Below are 23,442 nucleotides of genomic sequence, written 5' to 3'. Positions count from 1 at the left end.
GAGGGTATTAGAGCCATGATTAAGGAGAGGAGGGAGTAGTACGGCTGATGCGACGTCTGCATCGCTCGTTCGTGGGCCGCCTGCGGGATTCTGGCCAACACGCGAGGAAAACAAGAAATAAAGAAGAATGAAAAAAAACTAGTAGTGAAATTCGACTCTCTCGGGAAAGGACAGAAGTTTAAATTTTAGCCGTCTCGCTCGCTCTCTCGTTCTCCGTCTCACTCCTTGTCCTCACAGCTAAGCTAATTATTAATGAATGCGGTTTCTGTTGAACCTTGGAGAGGTGTCAGCGCTGCAGTCACTGAGGGTTAAGAAATCTTGACATTTAAGACAGGGATGCATGAAAATACATCGTCTTGCTTGAGCTGATGCTTGTTTTTCTTCCCCTCCCGCTCTCCTCTCCAAGATGCATGTTTTCTTCTCCCTCCTGGGCTGTCTCCAGTTGTTTTACCACTGACAAGCTGGGATGGCGTTGAGGAGATATCAAATAGAGCCACAGTGTATTAATCAGGGGAACTGAAGGTCACGGGTCAGGAGGCAGGGTCAGGCTTCTCTGATAAATGCTAATGCTAAAGCTAACACACAAGTCTGGCGTTGTTTGCCCATATGCATGTGATTTTCGGCATCCTCTGCAGAAAGGGAAAAAAAGGGTGTTGATATAAGACTTTTTTATGGGCATTTGGCAGGCTAAGTGCCCCTTTTTCAAAATATTCCCAGCGTACTGAAACGTAGATCCAAGTGCCTGAAGTTACCCCGAAGAAGTGAAATAATTTTCAGTTGAAGTCTAGCCCAAGTTTTATGGGTCACTCTGAGGTAGTTTGATTAAAAAGAATTAGACCCTATTTTCTGAATTCAGTGTGTGCTGTGCTTGGTTTTAAGTAATGGATAGTGCCTCTTGAAACTTGCAGAGCAAACCTTATTTTAATGAAGCAACCATACAGTAACTCAGCATATTTCTGTGCGCACAACAATTTTTTTCTTCTCCAAGCTGATCACATAAATCAAATTTCCGTAACTAAGAGCAGGGAAAAATGAAAAGTAAACTCCCGTGCAGTGAGGAAATGTGAATCTAGTCGCAGCATAGCACAGCGAAACACTGCAGCATCTCTCACAGTGGCTACTGACTGACTAGCTAGTTGACTGTCCACTGGGTCCTGCGCCTGGTCTGCCGCAGTGTTGAGGGAACAACACACACACACACACACGCAGAGGCTCCCCTGCCTATTGAAGCCCAGCCCAACCCAGTCCCGCCTGGCCCAGCACTCCCTTAGAGCCAGTGCAGTGAGGCAGGCGGTTGAAGGGGCATGCTGGGGGACAGATTGTCATCCTCCTTTCTCCCCCTGGGAGGCTCACTGTGGCTGCTGGTCCAGCCAAGACCCGAGGAACAGCCTCCTTCCTGTTTGCGCTGTCGTCTACCTGAAGTGGTCAACTGTCCTTCCTCTCCACACCACCAGCCGTTCTGTTCTACAGGAGATGACACCATAACCACCGCCGCTCTCCCACACACAAACTGCTCCACCTACGTCCCAAAAACAGCTCCGACCATCTTGCATTGCAGCAGCTTTAGATCTGGTTTTGCAAGAGCGATTGTCCCTATGCAATTAATGCACATTTATTTATGAAGGAAGAAAAAAAAACACTGGTTATGTCACATGCTGTGAAGTGCATTTTAGTTCCAGTGTGATTCACCTTTAATAATTAAAAACCTTCAAATCAAGTGAAATTCAGTGGAAACAGTAAAACATCAACATTAGCCCTCAAGCCCACCCACTGCACTCTGAATTGTAACCTATTATGAACCCCAAATTCACCTTTTTTGAATAATGGTGTAATTAAATGTCTCTCTTTTCTTGTTCTCTCCTTAATTACTTTTTTCTCTTTAAAAAAAAAAAGGCTTGATTGTAAAGGCAGCGATACAAAGCGCTGACATCTTCATTTTTGGTTAACTCTCTGTGACTTTTACACTTGCTTCTTTTCACAGAAAAATCACTACAAATTTTATAAATCACCATTTTTATTTTAACCCTTTGTTCAAATGAACTGTTGATATATCTGAAGCAGTGAAAAAAAAGTGATTTACAGCATCTTTAAAGGCCTTGTCATCCGTATTTGTCATTCATACGATGTGTTTGAGTGCGTTCCTGACCTCGGTGACCTCAGTGTAATAGTATGCGGTTGTTATGGAGGATAGGAAATATGTTACCAGGCTGTAAGTCATCTCTGGCATGCTCTCCCAGTTCAAACACTGCAGTTATGGATTGTTACATGATGCTGATTTTCACAGGAAAAAATTAGGCACATCCTGCCTAAAGCGCAAACATCCTCTTCATTCTGAAGGCCCTGCATTATTTTAAGAAACATTATTATTGATTGTCATCATTAGTAGCATATATTTCAGTTTGGGTTGGTGGACAGACAGTGTAGCAGGGACACATCGCCGCGATAAGTAATGGAATTCCACTTTTCATCGTGTCTCACTATCATGGAAAGAAAAAGCCTAGTAAAGGATGACTGGCCGCCCTACTTTTCCTCCTCTGGCCTTCCATTTGTCTAACTTTCCTGGGACACCACTGGGGCACTGTGATTTCTGGGACAGTGACCAAGTGCTCCTGTCTGAGCTGGGGGACGTGGGTAATGTGGACAAAGTAGTTGACAGTTTGCCGCTTCCCCATGGTTGAGAGACAGAGCCATGAGGGCCAGAATAATGGACACCCAGACCACAGAGTCAGGACAGCGCTTGATGTTCCAGCTCTTTGTGTCAGGCCCTGTGTGAAAAAATCCCCATTGACTACAGTTTGGGAGGGAGGCGCGGGTGTGTGCGCCTCTCCTCCAAGAGCGTGTGGAAATGTGTTGCATGCATGTTGTCAGGCCAGAGTTACTCGCGGCTACGGCACTGATGAAACCCCGGGAAGTGAATCCTTATTTCATCTACTGCTTTTCTACCTCGTTCGGCAGAAGACGGCGTCCTTGTTCGCTGCCGCTCCAGTCGTCTCACACAACCCCTTCTTCCCATCCTGTAGCGTAGTGGATTTGATTGATCTGTAGCAGGGGGGGCAGGGACCTGACATTTCTCAGTGATGTGTAAAAAACATATTGTGTTTGCTAAGAAAAAAAAAGAGGAAAAGAGAGAGACAGGCTGAGCCTACGCACAACACACACACACACACACACATGAGAGTCTAATGGTGAATAGCTGCTCCTTTAAATACCTCCACTTGTGCTTATTTGTGTGTGTTAATCAGCTGCATGGTGCAAAAAGCCACATCTAGCCACCTGGCACTTTTGTTGACGGCTACTGGGAATTATCAGTGTTTCATTTTGACTGGATTTGATGTCTTAAAACAGGGATGTAGCAGGACTACTGTGAGTAAAGCCCAGCGCTGGGCCTCTTCCAATAGCTCTGTGTCCTCTGAGCTCTCGGTCCTGCATCAACTGAGTGATTTGTTCATCTGACTGGAATTAGTCCCAAAAAATTCGACCACCCCCCCCCCCCACAACTCTCTCAGTCAGGGAGAAAGGAGTCTTAGCTAATGTAAGAATTTCTCTCACCACCTCCTCTATTAGATCTTAAGTGGTTGTGTCACAAACAGGGCCGTACATGATAGTGTGTTGTTCAGACACACATTGCTATTTGGGCATCAGAACAGGAAAAGCGTTGAGATGACACATGCGTTGTCTCATGGGAGAGGCTCACTACTTTTCCCAGTAACTGTAAAAAGATCCCCTCTCTGAATATGAAGTGGGGTCATGGTGTTACATCAGACAAGTTGTCAGCTTTTTGTTTATTCATTGAATCCCCAATCCCCAATGTGCCACAAATACACTCGCACAAACACATCTCTTATGACAACCACTACGTACAGATCTCTGGTACAACACACAGGAAGATAAGGTTTGGCGGCTGAAAGCGCGGCCATGCTTTGCTTCACTAGAATGGCTTTTGAACAAAGTCTAGCTTGCTATAGAAGCGGCAGATGACTGATAGCGAAAGCACTTTTCTGATAAGATAAGGTCTTGGACCTGGATAACAGTTTGGCTTCCTAAATAGAGGAGATGTACTCTGTTGCTGTCAGGCAGTGATAAGCCATCTTGAACTGCTTCCAGGACCCCTTAAACACGAAGGTCCGGGCGCCAGCAGCGAGTTATTCCCAAACCATGGTCCCTGATAGCTTTCGAGAGGGTGTATTACTGGATAAAAACAATAGAATCACAAACGCCTGTTTAGTTTATCACTTTGACGCACTTGAACTTCACACTTTTGCGATTTGTTCTCTATTTTGTCCCTGTAGTGAATGTCTTTCTGTAACTTTGTGTTATATTCCTGCTGTTGCGTTGACCAGGTCTGTCTAGAGAGTGAGACGTTGTGTCTCAATAAGATTACTAAATAAAGGCTGAATAAAAATGAATAATAAGCAGTCTTTTAGGGTGAGCTTTGGCAAATTCTCTGCTAAAAAGTCATCTATTGTACTTTTCAAACTATGGTTTACAAAGTGCTTTACAATATAAAAAAGTCTGTCTACGGACAGCCATCATTATTTCATCCCAACTGAAATCAAAGCATTACAGAACATCTTCAGCATCTATAGTTTTACGCTTCATGCATTTGTTTGTGGGGTTTTGTGATGAAAAGTCTTTCCATTTGAAGACATCAGTTAAAATTGGCAAGACAGATGTGTGTCTGGGTTTGAGAGTAACAGAATACCTCTGCTGAGCACAGTGCATATAGATTTTTATTGTATTTTGGCAAAAGGCCATTTCTGTTTTAAGGGTTTCTTACGGTATTTACACAGCCAAATGGAAAAACCAAACATCCTAGCTTTAGCCCCTGTGCATTTAAAATGAGAGTTAATCATACCTTTTTTGTCAGTCTCTTTCATTTTTGGCACGTATACATAATGTGCATTAAGGTTTATTCTAATTCCATCATCAAAGAAATGTTTCTATCAGAAAAACTCTCACTTTTATTGCAACAAAAGCTGATTTTATGTAATGTATGTGAAGAATTTTAAAAATCCCATTCCTTCTCTCAGCTCACTTGATGACAGAGCTGTCAGCAAAGAATTCAACTGCGATAATTCTTCTCAAATTATGCGTATCATTTAGCATTAAAAATTTAGAGACAGTATTTGCCACCATATGTATCAGAGTCCAAAGGGAAACAATGTCATCAGGAAAATTAATGACTTGTTCTCTTAAAATATATTTATATATCTTGCTAATTCTCAAATACATTAATTGCATAAATCAAAACACTCTTCAGGGGTTTTAAATGCTATTCCGCTGTGTACAGAAACGGCATACTTACCTGTTCTCAGCATTAAGGATCTTATTTGAACAGGAGTATTTACTCTGGGAAAGGATGCTATAAATGAACATAGAGGAAGTGGCGCACAAAGAGTAGTTCAGACTGGCGTAGCGGAAACTGAGACCTGCGTGTGAAAGGAGAATATTTAGTGGTTACTTTTGCAGTACAGCAACAAAGAAACGCTAATTTGTATACAGCTGTTTCAAATGTCTTTATTAACCGCACATAAACAAAATCCTTGAACTTGACAGGCTAAGCTTTTTGTTTAATTCTTTAAAAAGTTTTCATGTGCTGTAGCTTATCTTACCAGTAAATATGGCTATGGCACATTTTATGCCATTCCCTATAGAAGCACTCCAAATGAGGTTGTTTTGTTCCATATAGGAGACATTTAAAAGAGAAAGAGGGAGGGGTGGGGACAGAACTCCCAGAGAGGGACAGGCCTTAAGATGGAGGTCTTCCTCCCAGGACGTGACAGGCTGTTGGCTGGAGGATGCTCAGGAAGGCCTTGGCAGACCAACAAAGACAGCCCTTCAGCTGCAGGGTGTAGTTTTTCAGGCCCCAGCATCCCCTTTGGCAGCAGCACAGAGAGTGCTGGCGTGCACAGGCCCCCGGCCCGAGAGACAGGGAAGTAAGGCCCGTTCTTTTATTTACTCAGGCTGCTGCTGAGGCCTGGGCATTTCTTGTCTGGGTGAAGAAGGAAAAAAACAAGTCTCTCTTTCTCTTTCCTCTCGAGGTCTCCTGAGGAGGATTGCTCTTTCATCTACAGTTGTTCACACACTTGTTTCGGACATTGTGCATGTTTCTGTGTATTCTATGTGTGCATGTATGTCTGCACATGTATATGTTTGTTGCTGCGAGTGAGTGAGGGAGTGTATAGTGTGTGCACTCGTGCTCTCTTGTGTGTTTATTACTGAATGTGTGTGTGTGTGTGTAAAACTGTAGTAAGTCTCACTATGTGGGATAAATGTGCCTCGATGCCCTAAAACAGATGTTTCTTTCTTTCTTTGTTTTCTTTTTTGAATCAGACATTTTGATCGCCATCTGAGTAAGACAAAGGACTTACCAACTGAGTCTTTAACAGAAGCAGGAACTCTGGGTTTTTGTTCACACATACAACCTATTTAAATCAGTATAATGATACCTCGAGTGTAGGTGCAATAGGACCTCAGCAGGTGGATCTCAGAGGCAAATTAATTATAATATTACACTATCATTAATATTATGCTGTTATTTTATTGTACAACAGCATCTGTAAACCTAATATTAACGTAGCTATTAGCCCACCTAAACACGTTCATTCTGCTAGTTGAACTCAAGCAATGTTTGCAACTCCCACATGTCCCCCACAGACATGAGTTTATGGATGAGTGTTGTTTGAGGAGAGGCTCTAAATAAATAATATACATCAAGTAAACAAACAAACAAAAAAAAAAATGGAGTGAGGTTGTCCTGGCAGCTTAGCAATGTCTCAAGGCAAAGACGTCCTCATTTAAGACAGCAGAATTTAATTTAGCCTTGTATACAGGCCCATTTATTTGTTTGTTTTATACTATTGTCTTGAAGCCAATATGTTTGACTGTAAGGCATTGGCTGGGGTCATTCTTCTTGCACTGTCTTCTTCTCCTATACCCTGGGAGGCAGTATGAGAGAGGGCTGATCCGCCCCCTCTGTGGAGGAGGGCATAGCACTGAGTCACCCATCCTCCCTCAAACCAGAGAGAGAGAGAGAGAGAGAGAGAGAGAGAGAGAGAAAACATTGAGACATGTATGAGAGATAAAGCAAGTAAATCAAGCAAGGTTTGCTCCTTGAGTGAGATGTGTGTGCAGAGTGGGCGCCTTGCCAGGGGTGGGAGGTTTCCGGGAGGGCCACGGTGTGGAGGTGGGCTCTCAATGTGCCGCTTTCAGCAGTTTGGAGGGGCAAGGGAATGGCCTCCGACCCCATCTGTTTCCTGAAGATAGGCCTGATGGGGGTAAGTGCTCAGAGAGGGCATGATATCCTGACAAAGGGCAGATCTCCCAGCAAAAACAACAGAAAGGGGGAGAGGGAGAGAAAGACTTAGATTTGTCAGCTGAAGGGGAGTACAGAGGTTGGATCCTGGAAAGAGCTTGTGCTTTTCCTTCGTCCCTCATAAATCTCGGCAGTTTCCTCTTGTTTTTCCCATTCCAAGTTTTGGCCTTTTGACACAGTTTTTTTTTTTCTGAAGGGGTTGGGATTACGTTGTTTTATTTAGGTAAGGAAGTTCACAGCACTTAGAATTCGGCAGCGGGAAGAAGTGGTCTGTAACCTTTTGAACTTGTGGAAAGTGGTGTTCTGTGTTTTCCATTCATATCACTGTGCATTGAACCAGTGGACTGGAATGTCGGCAAAGAAGCGATTAGAATAGGGAAACATTAAAGTTATTGTAACACGAATGGTGTGCCCTGGTCATTCTCTGCACCTGCTTGTCCTTGAGTGAGACAGTTAGCCACTCTGTTGTCTTCCCCTATCCATTTCCCTGTCCCCGCCTTGCCCCCCCCTGCATCAGCGCAAGGCACATTCATCCGTCCAGTATCAGTTGCCTCACGGCTTAGTACAGACCAAGCAGACAAATATGATAATAATGCCCATTCTATAATCTGATATCTATTGAGTGATGTTCTGAAAGGCCCATGTTTCATGAAAATCATCTGTTGTGCAGTGGAAGCTTCCTAAAGGCTATGCATAGCTGTGGTCTAAATTGCACATTTAATCATCTCTTTCACTCTTGAGAACAGCTTTTCCCTGTTTGTTTGTTTTTTTCCTTTTTTTTCTAATGTCTTAAGGTCATTTCAAGGGCTCTTGTTTTTCAAAAATATTCTAGTAATTGTTCAGGAATAATAGAAATGTTCTAATTTACCTCATGCCGGGCTTACATCTTAAAGTACACAAATTGTCTTGTGTTGGCTTTAAATGTCAGAGAGATTGTGTTTGAGTCACAGTGGGCTAAACCATTACATGGCCACATACAAGGTTAATTGTAGTAAAAGTAGTTCCACTTATTCTTTTCTCTAATTATACTTAAAATTGCATATTTAAATATAACTTTTTAGGTAACACCTGAGGAGAGGTATTGTTTCTGCTGAAGAAAAATTGTCTAAGTTGCAAAGTATTCTAAATTCATAGACCACAACCTTATAATTACTGTGACAAATAACACCACAGTGGCCCACCTTTTCTTTTCAAAGGAGTGAGAAAAATGAGTTGCTAATGCAATCATACAAAACACCCCCACACGTCCCTCTCTCCCCTTCTTTTGCCATGACTTGCCCTTGACAACCTCCTTTCTGTCTTTTTCTCCATTTTATTCTCTCCAGACGGTGCTGATCTTGAGGATGACCCATCATGTTCTTGGCCAGCATCATCTCCCTCCAGTAAGGATCAGACTTCTCCAGGACACTGCGAGGACTATGATTTCGGCGAGGAGGAAGGGGGCCCTGGCCTGCCATACCCATGCCAGTTTTGTGACAAATCCTTCAGCCGCTTAAGCTTCCTCAAGCGTCACGAACAGAGCCACGGCGATAAACTCCCTTTCAGCTGTACCTTTTGCAGCCGCCTGTTTAAGCACAAGCGCAGCCGAGATCGACACGTGAAGCTACACACCGGTGATAAGAAGTACCACTGTGGGGAGTGTGACTCGGCCTTCTCCCGCAGTGATCACCTCAAAATCCACATGAAAACTCACGCCTCTAACAAACCCCACAAGTGCCCTGTGTGCCGCAGAGGCTTCCTTTCCTCCAGTTCCCTCCACGGCCACATGCAAGTACATGAACGGGGCAAAGATGGCAGCAGCTCAAGTCTCTCTAGAGCTGACGAATGGAAACTGAAGGAAACACGCAAATGCAGCCGTTGTGAGGAGGGCTTTGATGTCCCAGAAGACCTCCAGAGGCACATTGCGGAGTGCCATCCCGAGTGCTCTCCATCCGAGGATGGAGGCCTGGGTGCCACCCTGCAGTGCATCTACTGCCATGAGCCCTTCAGTGATGAGGGCACCCTGCTGACTCACATTGACCAGGCCCACAGTCGAGACAGGAAGGGCCACACCTGTGCTATCTGCTCTGAGCACTTTCTGTCTGTTGAGGATCTCTACACTCACATGGACATCCACCAACTACCCGAATCTAGTAACCACAGCAACAGCCCTTCCTTGCTGACTGTGGGCTACACCTCTGTCTCTAGCACCACTCCTGACTCCAACCTCTCTGTTGATAGCTCCACAATGGTGGAGACAGCGCCACCTGTGCCCAAGACAAGGGGGAGGAGAAAGAGAGCCGCTCAGAACACATCAGACATTGGAGGACGTTCCTCTAAACAGCCTAAAGTCTCCTATAGTTGCATCTATTGCAACAAGCAAGTATTCTCCAGTTTGGCTGTGCTTCAGATTCACCTGCGAACCATGCATCTGGACAAGCCAGAGCAGGCTCATACTTGCCAGTTTTGTTTGGAGGTTCTGCCCTCTTTACTAAATCTAAATGAGCATCTTAAGCAGGTCCACAATGCAGAAGACCATGCTGCCCTGTTAGCCAGCTTGCCTGATGCCCTCCTTCAGTGTAACTTCTGCCCTGAGGTATTGAGTGACCTCAACGCCCTCCAGGAACACATCCGCTGCTCCCATGGTTTTCCCAGTCCTGTGGCCAAGGAGAGCAATGCCTTCTTCTGCCCCCAGTGCTTCATGGGGTTTTTGACAGAGGCTACCCTGGAGGAGCATGTTCGTCAGACTCACTGTGATGGGGGAAGCCTCCGCTTTGACTCCCCCTTGGCTGTAACTCCCAAGGAGTCAATAGTAGAAGTGTACTCCTGTTCATACTGCACCAATTCCCCTATATTCAACAGTGTTCTGAAGCTCAACAAGCACATCAAGGAGAATCACAAGAACATTCCACTGGCACTGAACTACATCAACAATGGAAAGAAATCCCTACGCACTCTCAGCCCCTCTTCTCCAATATCTGTGGAACAAACTGCCATGCTGAAACAAGGCAGCTCACGCAATACCAGTGAGTTCATATGTAACCAGTGTGGAGCCAAGTATACCAATTTGGACCTTTTCCAGACCCACCTAAAAACTCATCTGGATGGTCTGCAGCCTCAACTCACCTGCCCACAGTGCAACAAAGAGTTTCCCAACCAAGAGTCCCTGCTGAAGCATGTGACAATTCACTTCACTATTACCTCCACGTATTACATCTGTGAGAGCTGCGACAAGCAGTTCACTTCAGTGGATGACCTGCAGAAGCACCTCCTTGACATGCATACCTTCGTGTTCTTTCGTTGCACTCTGTGTCAGGAGGTTTTTGACTCAAAAGTGTCTACCCAGCTCCACTTGGCTGTAAAGCACAGCAACGAGAAAAAGGTGTATCGCTGCACCTCCTGCAACTGGGACTTCAGGCATGAGAGTGACCTACAGCTACATGTCAAACACAGCCACCTGGAAAACCAGGGCCGTGCCCATCGCTGCATTTTTTGTGGGGAGTCCTTTGGCACTGAGGTGGAGCTGCAATGCCACATCACCACCCACAGCAAGAAGTATAACTGTCGCTTCTGCAGTAAGGCCTTCCATGCCATCGTCCTTTTGGAGAAGCATTTGAGGGAGAAACACTGTGTGTTTGATGGAAAGGCACAGAACTGTGGTGCTAATGGCTCTACTATAAGTGGTGGGGAGGGCCAGCCTAAAGAGGATGCTGAGCTACAAGGTCTCCTAACTAACAGCCATGGTCCAGGGGCAGCAGGAGGATCTGTGGTGGAGTCCCAGAACAGCCATGATGGAAGTGAGGAAGAGGTGGACACTGCAGAGCCCATGTATGGGTGTGACATCTGTGGGGCATCTTACACCATGGAGTCACTCCTCACTAACCACCAGTTGAGGGACCACAATATACGCCCTGGTGAGAGTGCCTTGGTTAAAAGGAAAGCTGAAATGATCAAGGGCAACCACAAGTGCAATGTCTGCTCCCGCACCTTCTTCTCTGAGGCTGGGCTGAGGGAACATATGCAGACCCACCTTGGGCCTGTCAAACACTATATGTGTCCCATCTGTGGGGAGCGCTTCCCCTCCTTGCTCACCCTGACTGAGCACAAGGTCACCCATAGCAAGAGTCTGGACACAGGCAGCTGCCGCATTTGTAAGATGCCACTGCAGAGTGAAGAGGACTTCCTGGAGCATTGCCAGATGCACCCTGACCTGAGGAACTCCCTGACAGGTTTCCGCTGTGTAGTGTGCATGCAGACAGTCACCTCCACATTGGAGCTCAAGATCCATGGTACCTTCCACATGCAAAAGACAGGAACTATGTCCTCCAACCAACCCATGGGGCGCAGCAATATCAACTCTCAGAACCAGCACCAACACCATGTCCAAAAAACTTTTAAGTGCGCCTCTTGTCTGAAAGATTTCCGGTCCAGACAAGACCTGGTGAAGCTGGACATCAACGGGCTGCCTTACGGACTCTGTGCATCTTGCGTGACGGCAGCTGGCTCCAAGAGCTCCAGCCCAACAGTAAATGGAGGTAGGCAACAGCAGCAGCAGGGTGGAGCCACCACTCCAGCAACAACTACAGCCCCCTGGGTCCAGGGGGAGAGTCTTAGCCCGGGAGACGGGAAAGGCAAAGCTGTCTCTTCATCCTCTTCATCCTCTTCCACGTCCTCATCTTCTGCTGCCAAGACACGATGCTCCAGCTGTAATGTGAAGTTTGAGTCTGAAGCAGAGTTGCAGAACCATGTCCAGACAGTGCATCGGGAACAGGCTGGGGACAGCAACAGCGGGCAGCTCAAGACCCCTCAGGTGTCCCCCATGCCCAGAGCCAGTCCCTCACAAACTGAAGAGGTATTGTTAATCAGTGTTTTATTTTTTGTGATTGAATGGTTCATGAAAACATGCCAAGGCTCACAAATTGTTCTTTATTGCTATGTTAAATTGGTAAAACAAAAGTTATTTGTACTTTATAATATTCATTTTTATTCAAAACTGACTCTAATAAACCATTTTCCTCTTGGTCTTATTTACAGAAGAAGACATACCAGTGCATCAAATGTCAGATGGTGTTCTACAGTGAATGGGACATCCAAGTTCATGTGGCCAACCACATGCTGGGTAGGAGATAACTCTTTTTGCTTCATTCATTATGTTCTCTGTTGCACTCCTGGAACAAAGTCATACAAAAACATTGCTCGTGTAATATCTATGTAAATATGTTTTTTCTACATTTCCCAAAGTGTTTTTGCAATGTAAGCGTAGATTTAATCAGTGTGGCTTCTAGGGTGTGTGATTTCAGTGTTAGAGGGAATGATTCTGTGTGACCGTCATCGATACAATATACAAATCGTTAAGGAAAATTCACTGAATTTCACGAGTATTTGATGATTTTAAACACATTTCAGACAGTGTATTCAGACTTTTTCAAAGGTGAAGCACATACTGAGGACTGATGTGATGTATGTAATAAAATATTTGACCCTGTCTCATTCAGGCTCACAAGTATCTGGATCACATCACCAAATAGGTGGAATTATTTTAATATTTTGACCATCAACTGCATCCCCAGTGTTGTGCATTTATAAACCCATCATCTTCATTCACCATGCATGTGAATGGTATAATATAGTACGTGTGCATGCTTGTGGAGCAGAATCTCTCCACTTCAAACCACTCTGTATGAAGGTAGTTTGAAGTAGTGGAAACATACAGATTATTGAACTATTTAGATACCAAAACAGATTTTATTCAAACTGCTTAAAATTCAAAATATTATCCTACAGTTTTTGAAAAATCTCCACATTGCTTCTGTACGTTATTTTGTTTGTTTGTTTATTGTGCCTCTTCACTTAAGTAGTCTGTTCAGATGACTGAGATCTGAATACACCATTTGGTAAAATACTTTCATGCTCTCTGCATTTAATGACGTCAAATCAACTGAAAAAATGGATATTTGATTTTATTACACTGCGTATCACAAAATTACTCTAAATTCCTCATTTTCTTCCACAAGATTCCTAAACAAAGAGTGCTCCTGTAAGACTAACCTCCACAAAATGTCTTTACTTTTGGTTGTCATTTGTATGCAGGCAGAATAATTTGCAGAGAACAGACAATTGGAAAACAGGTTTTCTTGCCTGCAGTAAGTAGGCGTCTGAATTCCGGTCTCACGTTCCTTTATTCATTCATTTATTCAGCTCGTTTGGCGGCTCTTTCATTACACTGCATTATCTGTTGTCTTCAGTGGGAGAGAGACTCATTGATCTGGAACCAAACCGCCTCTCTGTTTGGGACACGCTTCTAGGCGCAGGTGAATTTAAACACGGTGGGCAATTCTATCAGGACCGGTAGGCAATTCTATCAGGGACCCACTGTTTGTGCATAAACAATCAGAAGCATGTGATTTGTGATTTTGATGCTTCGGTGTATTTGCAAAGGAGAGAGACGAGCTGAGAGTGTGTAGGTGTGTATTTTGTATTCATCTTTGCGATCTGCTCACCCACTATTCTACTGGGGGTGCCTAATACAGTACCATGCCAGCATTAGTCCTTTCTCTCGCAAAGGCAGGCACGGAGCACACTGGGAGGGTAGAAAACAAACCCCCCTACTGGTTATTTTATGTCTGTCAGCCGCACAAGCACACAGTTCCCCATAATAGTGGAATTCAGACAGCTTAAGATAACAGGAGGATAGGTGATTGGGTTATTGTCTGATGTCTTACTTCTCTGATATGCCATCGCTTTGTATTCAACATGATCACGGGTTTCATCAGGCTCCTCAAAAGGGTTTCTGTTAGATGCATTTGTTTTGTGATCTCTAAAATATGGAGAAAACAAAACTCATCGTTATGAAAATTTGGTAGAGAGATGAAGTTATCTAGAAGGGACTACATTTTGTGAAGCAAACAAACAAAAAGGAAACTTAATCGAATGAGGAAAAATTAAAAAAAAACATGTTTAACTGGAGAGGTATAAAGAAAGACACATGCCCCGGCTTTGTTGTGTTACAGCACTAATGTTGATCTTCTGGTTTTATATAGCTTCTCAAAGAAATGGTCCGTCTTGATGTGGAATGGGGTTAAATTCAATCCAGCCCGTAATCACAGCAAAGCCAATTTGGCCAAAAAACACGGGGAAAAAATACTCATTTGGAAAATCTCTAAATACCTTCTCTACTGAAAAAGGGACACTTTCTCCTTTTAATGGCCATCTGCACAGGAGAGGGGAAACAGGGGGCTGGGGTCATCTCCGCTCAGCTGTCAGCGTTATTAGCGTAGGTAATGGAGCAGACGCTGGATTCATAGGGGTGTTGTTTTCATCCATGCCCCGCTCCATGGTGTCAGTTCACACTGATAACTCTATATATAGTGATGTGCCGTGACATAACCATAGTGCTAAGTGTATGGAACAACAAAACCTGAGCCTGTCTCACCCAGACAAGTCCATATTAGCTGCCTTTGTAATACAATAGTCTCCCTAAACCAAGTGCACTCAGCCTCCACCCTCACCTCCTCCCATCGGTCCTAAGTGCTCGTGGATGCCTCTTCTGTACGACTGCCAGCACATTTTGATGCATGGATATTACACTCACATGATGACGGCCCTGGTTCAGACATAAGCGCAGCTCCGGTGCCCAGCTACTCAACATTTACTATGATAATAGAGGTAAATGAAAAGGAAGGAGGTGGCCATGGGTGCAGGAGGGTGTGTTGCAGACCAGCCCCAGCCAAGCCTGTGAACGGCCCCACGTGTTTTAAGATGGAGGCCGCAGCCTGCTAGGGCCCAGATGGATCAGTACACATTTGCTGTACAGCTGGTCGCTCTGTTTGGGGACCTGGTGTGATACTCCTATGGAGAAAAAAATGATATCGCCACCATCCAAGGAGCAATTTAATAGCAGGCCAGAAGACAGCTGGCCACTCTTTAGTTTGGAGTTTTTTTGGCATGGCTCACTTACAGAATTGAGGGTGTCCGATTTTTCTCCAGAGACACACAGATTTATACAGCTTTCAGCTGCTGCAGTCACTATCAAACCTTTTATTTCTATTTTTCTTTCAGATTAGAAAACAAATCTGCCCATCAGTTCAATTCACCATCTTGATCTGCACTAATTGCATTGGAAAATATATTTAAAATCACGGTGCTTTCACAAAGTCGTCTATTTTTTTAAGAGGACCTTTGAAGGTCTTTCATTGACACAAAAGCCTGTTTGGTTTTATCAGCATGCCATCATGCCACCCCATTGCTTCACTTTGACCCCGCTGTAAACTATGACATTTGGAGCCTCATGGGGGGCACGTTTGGCCCATTTATCGCACTGTTTCAAATGTCCCTGTGTGGATTTTCAGAGCCCTGACATGTTTTGAAGCACGGGCTCTGTCTTAAAGGGTTTTAAAGGTGAAAAGGGTTTTTGCTTTCTCTGTTATATCTGCTTTCAGTCCAATTTTCGTCTCACTCCTGTCCATTCCAAGCAGTTACTGCCAAGGTGGCAGAGCTCAGAAGGACAATTGTAAACAAACAAACCAAACCACATCCTGGAAAAGTGTTTTTGGGGTCACCTCTGCGGATTTTTTGGGCTGGTGACAGCACTGAGCTTGAAGCCAAGTCAGGGAGGAGCCTTCTCTCACAGACAGGAGCCGGTGGCCTGGTCGGCCCAGGCAGAGGGGGGCACTGGAGGGGTGGAAAGGTTCGGGGGCGGAGAGGGAAAGGCACATTTGCTGTACAGCTGGCCGCTCTGTGTGAAGCAGGCACTGTGGGCCGTTACAGAGCTGGAGAGGAGAGCGAGCGAGAGGCCTTCAGCTCTCCTCTAGTTTCTCCTCCTCCTCTCTGTTCTCTCGCTCTCCTTTCCCCCCTCTGTCCACTATCTCTCCATTTTCCTCTCACTATCAAGCCCCCACATTTTCATATTAACCGCGCTCCAACCTGGCAAAACATACTGCATTGGCTGTTACTGGGGGAACAGACAGGAGGCACACTGTAACAGTATTTGAAGCTGAAAGCCTTGTTTTTGTTTCTTGCTAAGGGGCGCAAATTATCCTCAACGCATATCCTCTTGTCTTGAGCCCCTAGAGCAACTTGGCCAGTGTATGCTGATTACATGGTCTCCATCACTGTCTCTGCTCTGGTGGCAACACATTTACTACTACATTAAGTGTTTTTCCCCCCTCCTGGTGCATAAACAGAATATGGTATTTTCGTTCTTTGTTTGTTTTCCTATAATCCTCTTTGATTAGGTGTGTCTGATGGTGTTCCCTCAGTTTCTGGGACTCATTCATAGAGCATACACATGTAATCTGCTAACAAACATGGCCAAACACTCCTCATTTGACTCCTAGGGGGCTGGATCAGAGTCAGAACTCAATAGACAACACGGCACAGGAACAGGATCAATCTTATGAAATAAATAAGAGAACAGGCTTGGACCAGCCAGTGGAAACAAAGGAAGCCATGCGTGCCATATACTGAGTGTGATATCTGCCTGCTTTTATTAATTGGTGATTAATAACGCCTCTCTGTTCGTTAGCGCAGTCACCTCCCGTGCAGCCAAGTGTGTTGCTGCTAATATGCAATTATGCGCACCTTACTGCTCGTTACATTATACCTCTCCCTGACTAATGTGGCATCCACGAGGAGAATAGAAAACAGAGCTGCAAAGGAAAAAAACCTATCAATAAGATTCTCACATTCACTGTGTTACCTACCTGTCTGGATAGAAAACAAAAAAAGAAGTTTCTTACAAATTCCTCAATGTAACCAGGAGACTGCATTAAAAGTTTTACAGCATTGCAGAGACTGTTTTGCTCTTCCTGGTGTTTTTGTTGTAAAGCAGAGGTAATTGACATCACCATGGGGATGCTCTGTTGCTAGGCCAGACAAGCTCAGTCTGATGTGGTCCTTATCTATTGATTTTCCTGACATTTCCCCACACTTCACAGACTAGGCCAACATGTGAGAAAATATCTGATGCTCTCAGTTCATACAGCCTGTTTGTACAAACTCGGAGCGAACACTTGCTGCCCCTTGCTGCATTGCAATTGGTAGGTTGATGTCACCATGGCGATTTGGGGCAAGGTCTTTGCAGCGATTGGCCGGACTGTGCTCATCTGTTGAGCTGATCATTCTAAAGCACAAATTACAATCTGAATACAAAAATAAAGGTTTGCATAGAGCCTGTTTTTTTCTTTGAATTTAAAGACATCATCTGCTAAAAAATTCACTGGTGTACTTTTAGAATCCTCCCATGCAAGTCTAGTTGGGTACTTGGGCGACCTGAATAAAGGTAAGCGCTTCCTGTGCTTCTGGCTATGTTTTATTGATATACAGGAGGGATGTCTCCTTTAGAGTGTTAATGCCAACCCTTGTTCTGAAGTGAAGCCCATAAATACTGGATGATCAGAATTAACCTCTGCATTACTCCACCTCCCCATGGTCTCTGAGATGTCACTAAGGCCGTAGGTGCATGCGCGCCCCTGGTCTGATGGGGTTGCTTAGCAGTCTGACCGGAGGGGGGCTTATGGGAGAAGTGCAAACAGACAGTCCTGCCTTAGTAAAGGTCAGAGCTGCAACCTACACCTCTCAAATCCCAGCCTGGCCCTGATGGGACCAGGGTTCCAGGCGTGCCTAGAGATGCTTGCGGTAAGGGAGAATTACAGTGAGAGCGAAGCGGTGCTCTACTGCCGAGTTGCGTTGCTTTTAGTGGTTGTCAGCACCAACAGCACTGTGACAGATCTGATCTAACTTTGTGTGGTGGCTCTTACTTGGGGTGTTTTTGGAATGACACGCACGCTGGGAGAGCAGTAGCTAACATATGCTACTGAATAGGAAAGAGTTTCAATGATGTTCTCGAAATTGTTTGTTAAGTCCGCATCATAGGCGTAGAGAGGTTTGTTTAAGAATACAAACAGAGCCCCCCCTCCCCAAAAAAAGTTTTAGCTCTCTTTATGGAGCGCAGTTCCAAAGTACCATGTAACGAATGACTATCCTCGTCGAACTTTGGCTGTGTGAATGGCAGACAGGGGAGGAGAGGGGAGGGGGATAGGGTTCTGAAAGGCCCCCCAGCGTCAAAGCCTTAATAATCATGTGAGCAGCGCTGGACTTCATTACCCTCCTGTTCGACAGGCCGAGTGCCAGCCTGGATTGCTGGCTGGCTGTGGCAAGGTCAACGGCGGAGGAAAAACCAGTTACTGTGTTACTCTGGAGCGGAATGGAGAGGGGCGGCCATCTGTCAGCTCAGGCCTGCCATACCCGCAGAGCAAATGGACACGGGCGGCCAGAGGAGAGGCCACAGACACCCATAGAGCTAAACCCAGTGAGCATAACACTGAGGCATGGACACAGATCCAGCCAAAGAGATGGGCCTTGATACCACTAAAACACATATATACACACACATTGCGGAGAAGATAAGGCTATCTCCAAGAAATTTGGCAGCAGCTTGTGTGTGTTTATGCATGTTTGTTTTTAGTGTCAGCACACTATTGGGCCCCTACTGTTTTAAGTCCAGATGGCAAACCATTTGATAAAAAGTTGATAAAAGTTTTGCTCGGCTTGCCAACAGTAAATGTTTTAATCATAGTGTTCCTTTATGAAGACAAACTCCTTGTGAATCCCGGTGCAGGAACGTTATCACTGCCTTCAGATCACATTTTACGTGTCAGCAGGGACCGCGGGCAAGGTAGGGATCCGGTGGAAGCAACATGTTTTCCTCCTAATGACAATACAAACAACAGCGCTGTTATATATGGTCTTTATATATACTCAGATGTCACGCTCCTCCGTATCAGACTCCAGTTTTAGTGTTTCACCTTGCTGGCTGTTTGTCGGCGTCTGAGTCGCGCCGACCCTGTCTGTAAGGACCTTTACGATGCCCTCTGGCCAAAGTGGAAGAACCCTGTGGAATGTTCCAAAGCTCTCTAATAGGTTTCAGGTGCTGCGGGCCACCGGCCAGCCCCCCGCCATCACCCCACTCTGTGTGTCTTGTGTGATAGGACTCCCAGCGCAACAGTCAAAGCACCACCATTTCTCCTCTGAAAGAGAGAGGGCAGAGCTACGAAATGGATACCCATTATTGTTTATTGTAAAATCTTTGCTTGCCTTTACAGTAGTCAGTTATTTGCTCTTTCTCATTCACTCTGAGCCGGGTGCATCTCCTCGAACTGAAAACTGTAGCAGTTAAATGCAGGTCAGGTAAAAGTATGGCAGTTTTTCCTCTTACGCATATGGTTGAAGTTTAGGCTGAAATGCAATTTGCATCTCCGCCATCCGACAACTCAGCACAGTTAAGTTCCTCCTTGTTTTCCTCCTGCGCCGAGAATACCGACCCCCCCCCGGCTTGAGCGTCAACATGCTCCGGAAAACAGGGAGATGGTCCTGGGCGATTCCCCCCACATTAATGGAAATCACACAGGAACTCCCTGGATGAAAGCTTTATTAGTTATTAAGGTTTAATGTTGATATCAGTGCTTATATGTTTACTGGAGTGCACGGTGCTGCTGATGTGGAATTGTCAGAGAGGTGCAGATTTAGTAAGGAATTAGTGTACACCCAGGATTTAATTAAGGGGATCTATTTCCATCTTGTTAGAAAGAGATAATGTGAGTACTTCATGCATCATAGGCTACCATATTAAATGCTGCTTCCTGTAACAGCATTATATCCACTACAGTAGTGCTTGTAGATTACAGAAAGCAACATTCTGAATTTGTCTGGAAGAATTGCATCTTAAAGACGCTGCAAAAGCTCTTGCTTATGCGTCTTTGAGATGCGTATTTTGCTACATTTTTCTTTGCCGTGCGTGCGTCTTTTTACGCCAAACACGGAGAAACAAAACCACACGTGACATTCATTAGAGCCAAAATGGTCACACTCGCACTCTTTTCATGTGTCTGGTTCCATTTCCAGCGTGACAGTGGAGTGTGAACACTGAAGCGACATGGCCTCTTTGTCTCTCCATTTGTCCCACCACTGCCTAGAGACGTAAACCTTAAGCCACTCACTCTCTGATTAATCTTTAACATTTATAATTACTAATTAAGTTAGTAAGAGACTTTTAATGTAGTCCTCCTTCAATGGGGAGCAGAGAGGACAACAGATCATTAGCTTCAATAATGAACGCGGATGAGACAGATAATGGCCTATGATAGGTGAATACTGACAGTTATATTAAATGAGGCGAGTATATGGGAAATGCTGTGAGCAAGTCGCACTTCGTGGATTCAAAGGCACAAGGAGACAAGGTAGTGAAGTACTAATAATTCCAGCAAGGCCTTAAAGCAGGAGGAACTCTTAGAGGTAGTTTGTACTGGTAATTAAAACATTATCTGGAATGTCTATATTAGCATGCAGAATGTATAATATAATGTGTCTGCATTGGTAAATGTGTCAACCCTGGTTTCATGTACAGATTTTATTTATTCATTCACCCTGGTTTCATTGAGTTTTTGGGGTCCCTGATGTCTTCGGTGTATCTCATTATCACATTATTACATTAGTGTCTGCATTATCCTGGTGGCTGTAAGTTGCTGCCCATTAAAAGAGTCATTTCATCTCAGTTTTTTTTTTTTTTTTACCTTAACGACGATGCTACTCTGGCACATTCCGCGAGCCTTCCCACTTTGGGGAAGGTGCTTATGCCATAATGATTATTATCATTAAGAAGATATTAATGTGCTTAGTGTTTGCGACCCAGCTGCTCATCATGGCCTGAGCTCCCTGCCGGGGAGGGGAAGAGAGCTGCTGCCAAAACGGACAGTGCACGTAGGCCACCGCCCACCTGTCCAGAGGTTTCAGGGTTAGTGGAGGTCACACCTACCTACCTCCCTGCCCTCTGCTGAACTGGAGGAGGGATGGCTCGGAACATAAAATTGGAGGAGATGAATTGTGTTATGTGGAACGAAGCTAAAGCGCTCTAGTGAATGAATTCAGGCAGTATTTTAACTTCAAAGCACACCCTCAGCACCTTCCTCGTATACAACACAAATATTACTTAGAGTTATGTTACTCTGCTGCAGATTTCATGCCATATAATTATTGACTGAATTTCAATCTATTATTTCAGGCTGTTCCAGCTACAGAACACTTGACTTTTTTGCATTTAGGAGTTTTGCAAATAAGTTGTTTAGATTCTAAATCGATTTATGCAAAAATACTTAGCAAAACCTTTAGCTTTTGTGTCTTCTGAAAGAGGTCAGGGCAGAATGTTGTGTGATGACTCCTGTTTTGAAGGCTCGGGCGCACACAGATAGACAGTGTGGGGCTGAAGGCAGCCTGGCGCAGCCTCTCTCAGTCAGTCTCTCAGTTTCAAATTGCTGCTTCATTAGGGCTTGGAAAAGAAACCCATGGTTACATTTAATCAAATGAATCGGTATGGCAGACCCACATAATCAATCACAATCCTTATCCAATATGCTACATTCTGTAACTACCAAGCTGGCTTGGAGAAAAGTCAATTACGGCCCCTCTCTCTGCTCCTCTGCCGGGGTTGCTGTGTTATTATACTGTTTCTACAGTTGTTTTCATTATGCACATGGGCCGTGCACATCTCACACATGCAGCCCTTCCCTATTCATACAGTCATTTCCTATTTTTCCTTTTTATATTGCTTGTTCTTGTATGATACATGGGCTGAGGGTTTATCGGGGAGCATGATGTGCCATATCTGGAATAATCAAATTAACTATTAATTATTTTTGCTCTCAAACTAACACTTGTGTTACTCAGTGGGCTTCAGTGATGTTGTTCATATTTCATATGTTTCGTGTCCATGCGGATCTGTTCTCACTGCCTCTCTCTCTCTCTCTGTATCAAATCTTTTACAGTTTGTTTCCATACGCGCTCTACTTTCTCACCTCCTATCCCTGAGTACATTTACGTGAATGCAAAAGTGCACGCGCCGCACGCTAAGGCGCGTGCATGCTCGCACACAAACGCCATTAACAGGCCCGCGTACTGTACGCACGCTCATCACTCAATCCATCAATCCCTTTTCTCTCTTTTCCTCGCCTTGTGTGTTCTCTCTCCCCGCGTTTTCACTTCAACGCTCAGCCCCGCGCACAATCAACGTGCTCCACATAATACACACAGGCGGGGAAGGCACGCACACACAAGGTAGCTAGGTTGGTGGGGGCCATGGCTGCAGCTCTTCTGCGCAGTCCCAGAGTGGCTCCCGGGGCTCGGCTGCCAGTTGTTTGCCAGCGTCTCCGGGTGGAATTCATTCAAATTAAAGCGGTGGAATGAGGCCCGAGTCCCAGAATGCCTCGTCCCTCTCCTTCATCAGCATTCCGCCGATGAGAGTAATTAAAGCAGAAATTAATTCTGCTGTAAGCAGAGGAGCCACAGAATAACTGATATTAGAGGCTGGATGATGAATGCTTGGCATCAAGGGAGGTCTCAGGGGAGGAAGGGGAAATTCACAGATCTCTCTTTCTTTTTCTTTCTTTCTTTCTTTCTTTCTGTCTTTCTTTCTTTCTTTCTTTTTCTACCGTTTCGCTCTCTCTCTCTTTTGCTCTCTTTGCCCACTCCTGTTTTTTTATTTCTTTGGTTTATGCTGCCTACGTTTCTCTCTCCTCTACGTTTCTCTCTGTGTCTGCATACTACTTGCCCTTTCTCATCTTTACATTTCTTTCATCCTCTGTTACAACGTTTGTCCTTCCACGCCGCCTAAAGATTGCCACAGAGAGCCAAAGCCATTGGTTTTAAGCATGACTGAAGACATCACCACTAAGCCCCCTCTGCTCAGTAACAGTATTTCGCATTCTGTCAGCACTGGTGCTCTCATTTTCAGTCAACAGGCATATTAGAGTGTACTGATGCTGCAAATACTAGCGCTTTGTTGTTTGTCAACTGAAGCCAAAATGGAGAGTGCTTCCAGGTGAATTCTATAATACTAGGGCCTCACTATTAAGTATCTCTGAAAAAATATAAATTAAGGTAATTGTTAATCAGAATGTGAGCAACCGTACGAGTGCATAATTATTGAATTGGACTGTGTATATGGAGTGGCTTGGAGCTAAACGCTGTGTCTTTTGTTGTTGTTAACACTGTTATTTCCAAGACAAACTGTCTTTTTTCTCAGGCATAGTTTGAGACTGAACCTTGAAGCTCTCCAGATGATGTGATATTCTACCCAGGATGATTCAATGATCCCCCAC

At 44.8% G+C, this 23,442-nt stretch overlaps 1 protein-coding gene across 4 annotated transcripts in view; it reads left to right on the top strand.

Annotated features, from left to right (window-relative positions):
* LOC121614714 (zinc finger protein 521-like) overlaps nt 1–23,442 on the top strand; it is an 89,816-nt gene that overhangs the window by 30,633 nt on the left and 35,741 nt on the right. For all 4 annotated transcript variants that reach the window (XM_041948731.1, XM_041948732.1, XM_041948730.1 and 1 more), the window contains exons 4-5: nt 8,641–12,146; nt 12,329–12,413. In XM_041948731.1, coding sequence (XP_041804665.1) covers nt 8,997–12,146; nt 12,329–12,413 — 3,235 coding nt within the window. In that variant the 5' untranslated portion in view covers nt 8,641–8,996. The remainder of the gene's footprint in view (nt 1–8,640; nt 12,147–12,328; nt 12,414–23,442) is intronic.

Source organism: Chelmon rostratus, chromosome 12, assembly GCF_017976325.1.
Source record: "Chelmon rostratus isolate fCheRos1 chromosome 12, fCheRos1.pri, whole genome shotgun sequence".
Taxonomy (NCBI): Eukaryota; Metazoa; Chordata; class Actinopteri; order Chaetodontiformes; family Chaetodontidae; genus Chelmon; species Chelmon rostratus.
Note: the sequence above shows the minus strand (reverse complement) of the source record. Positions and strands in the feature narration are given on the sequence as shown.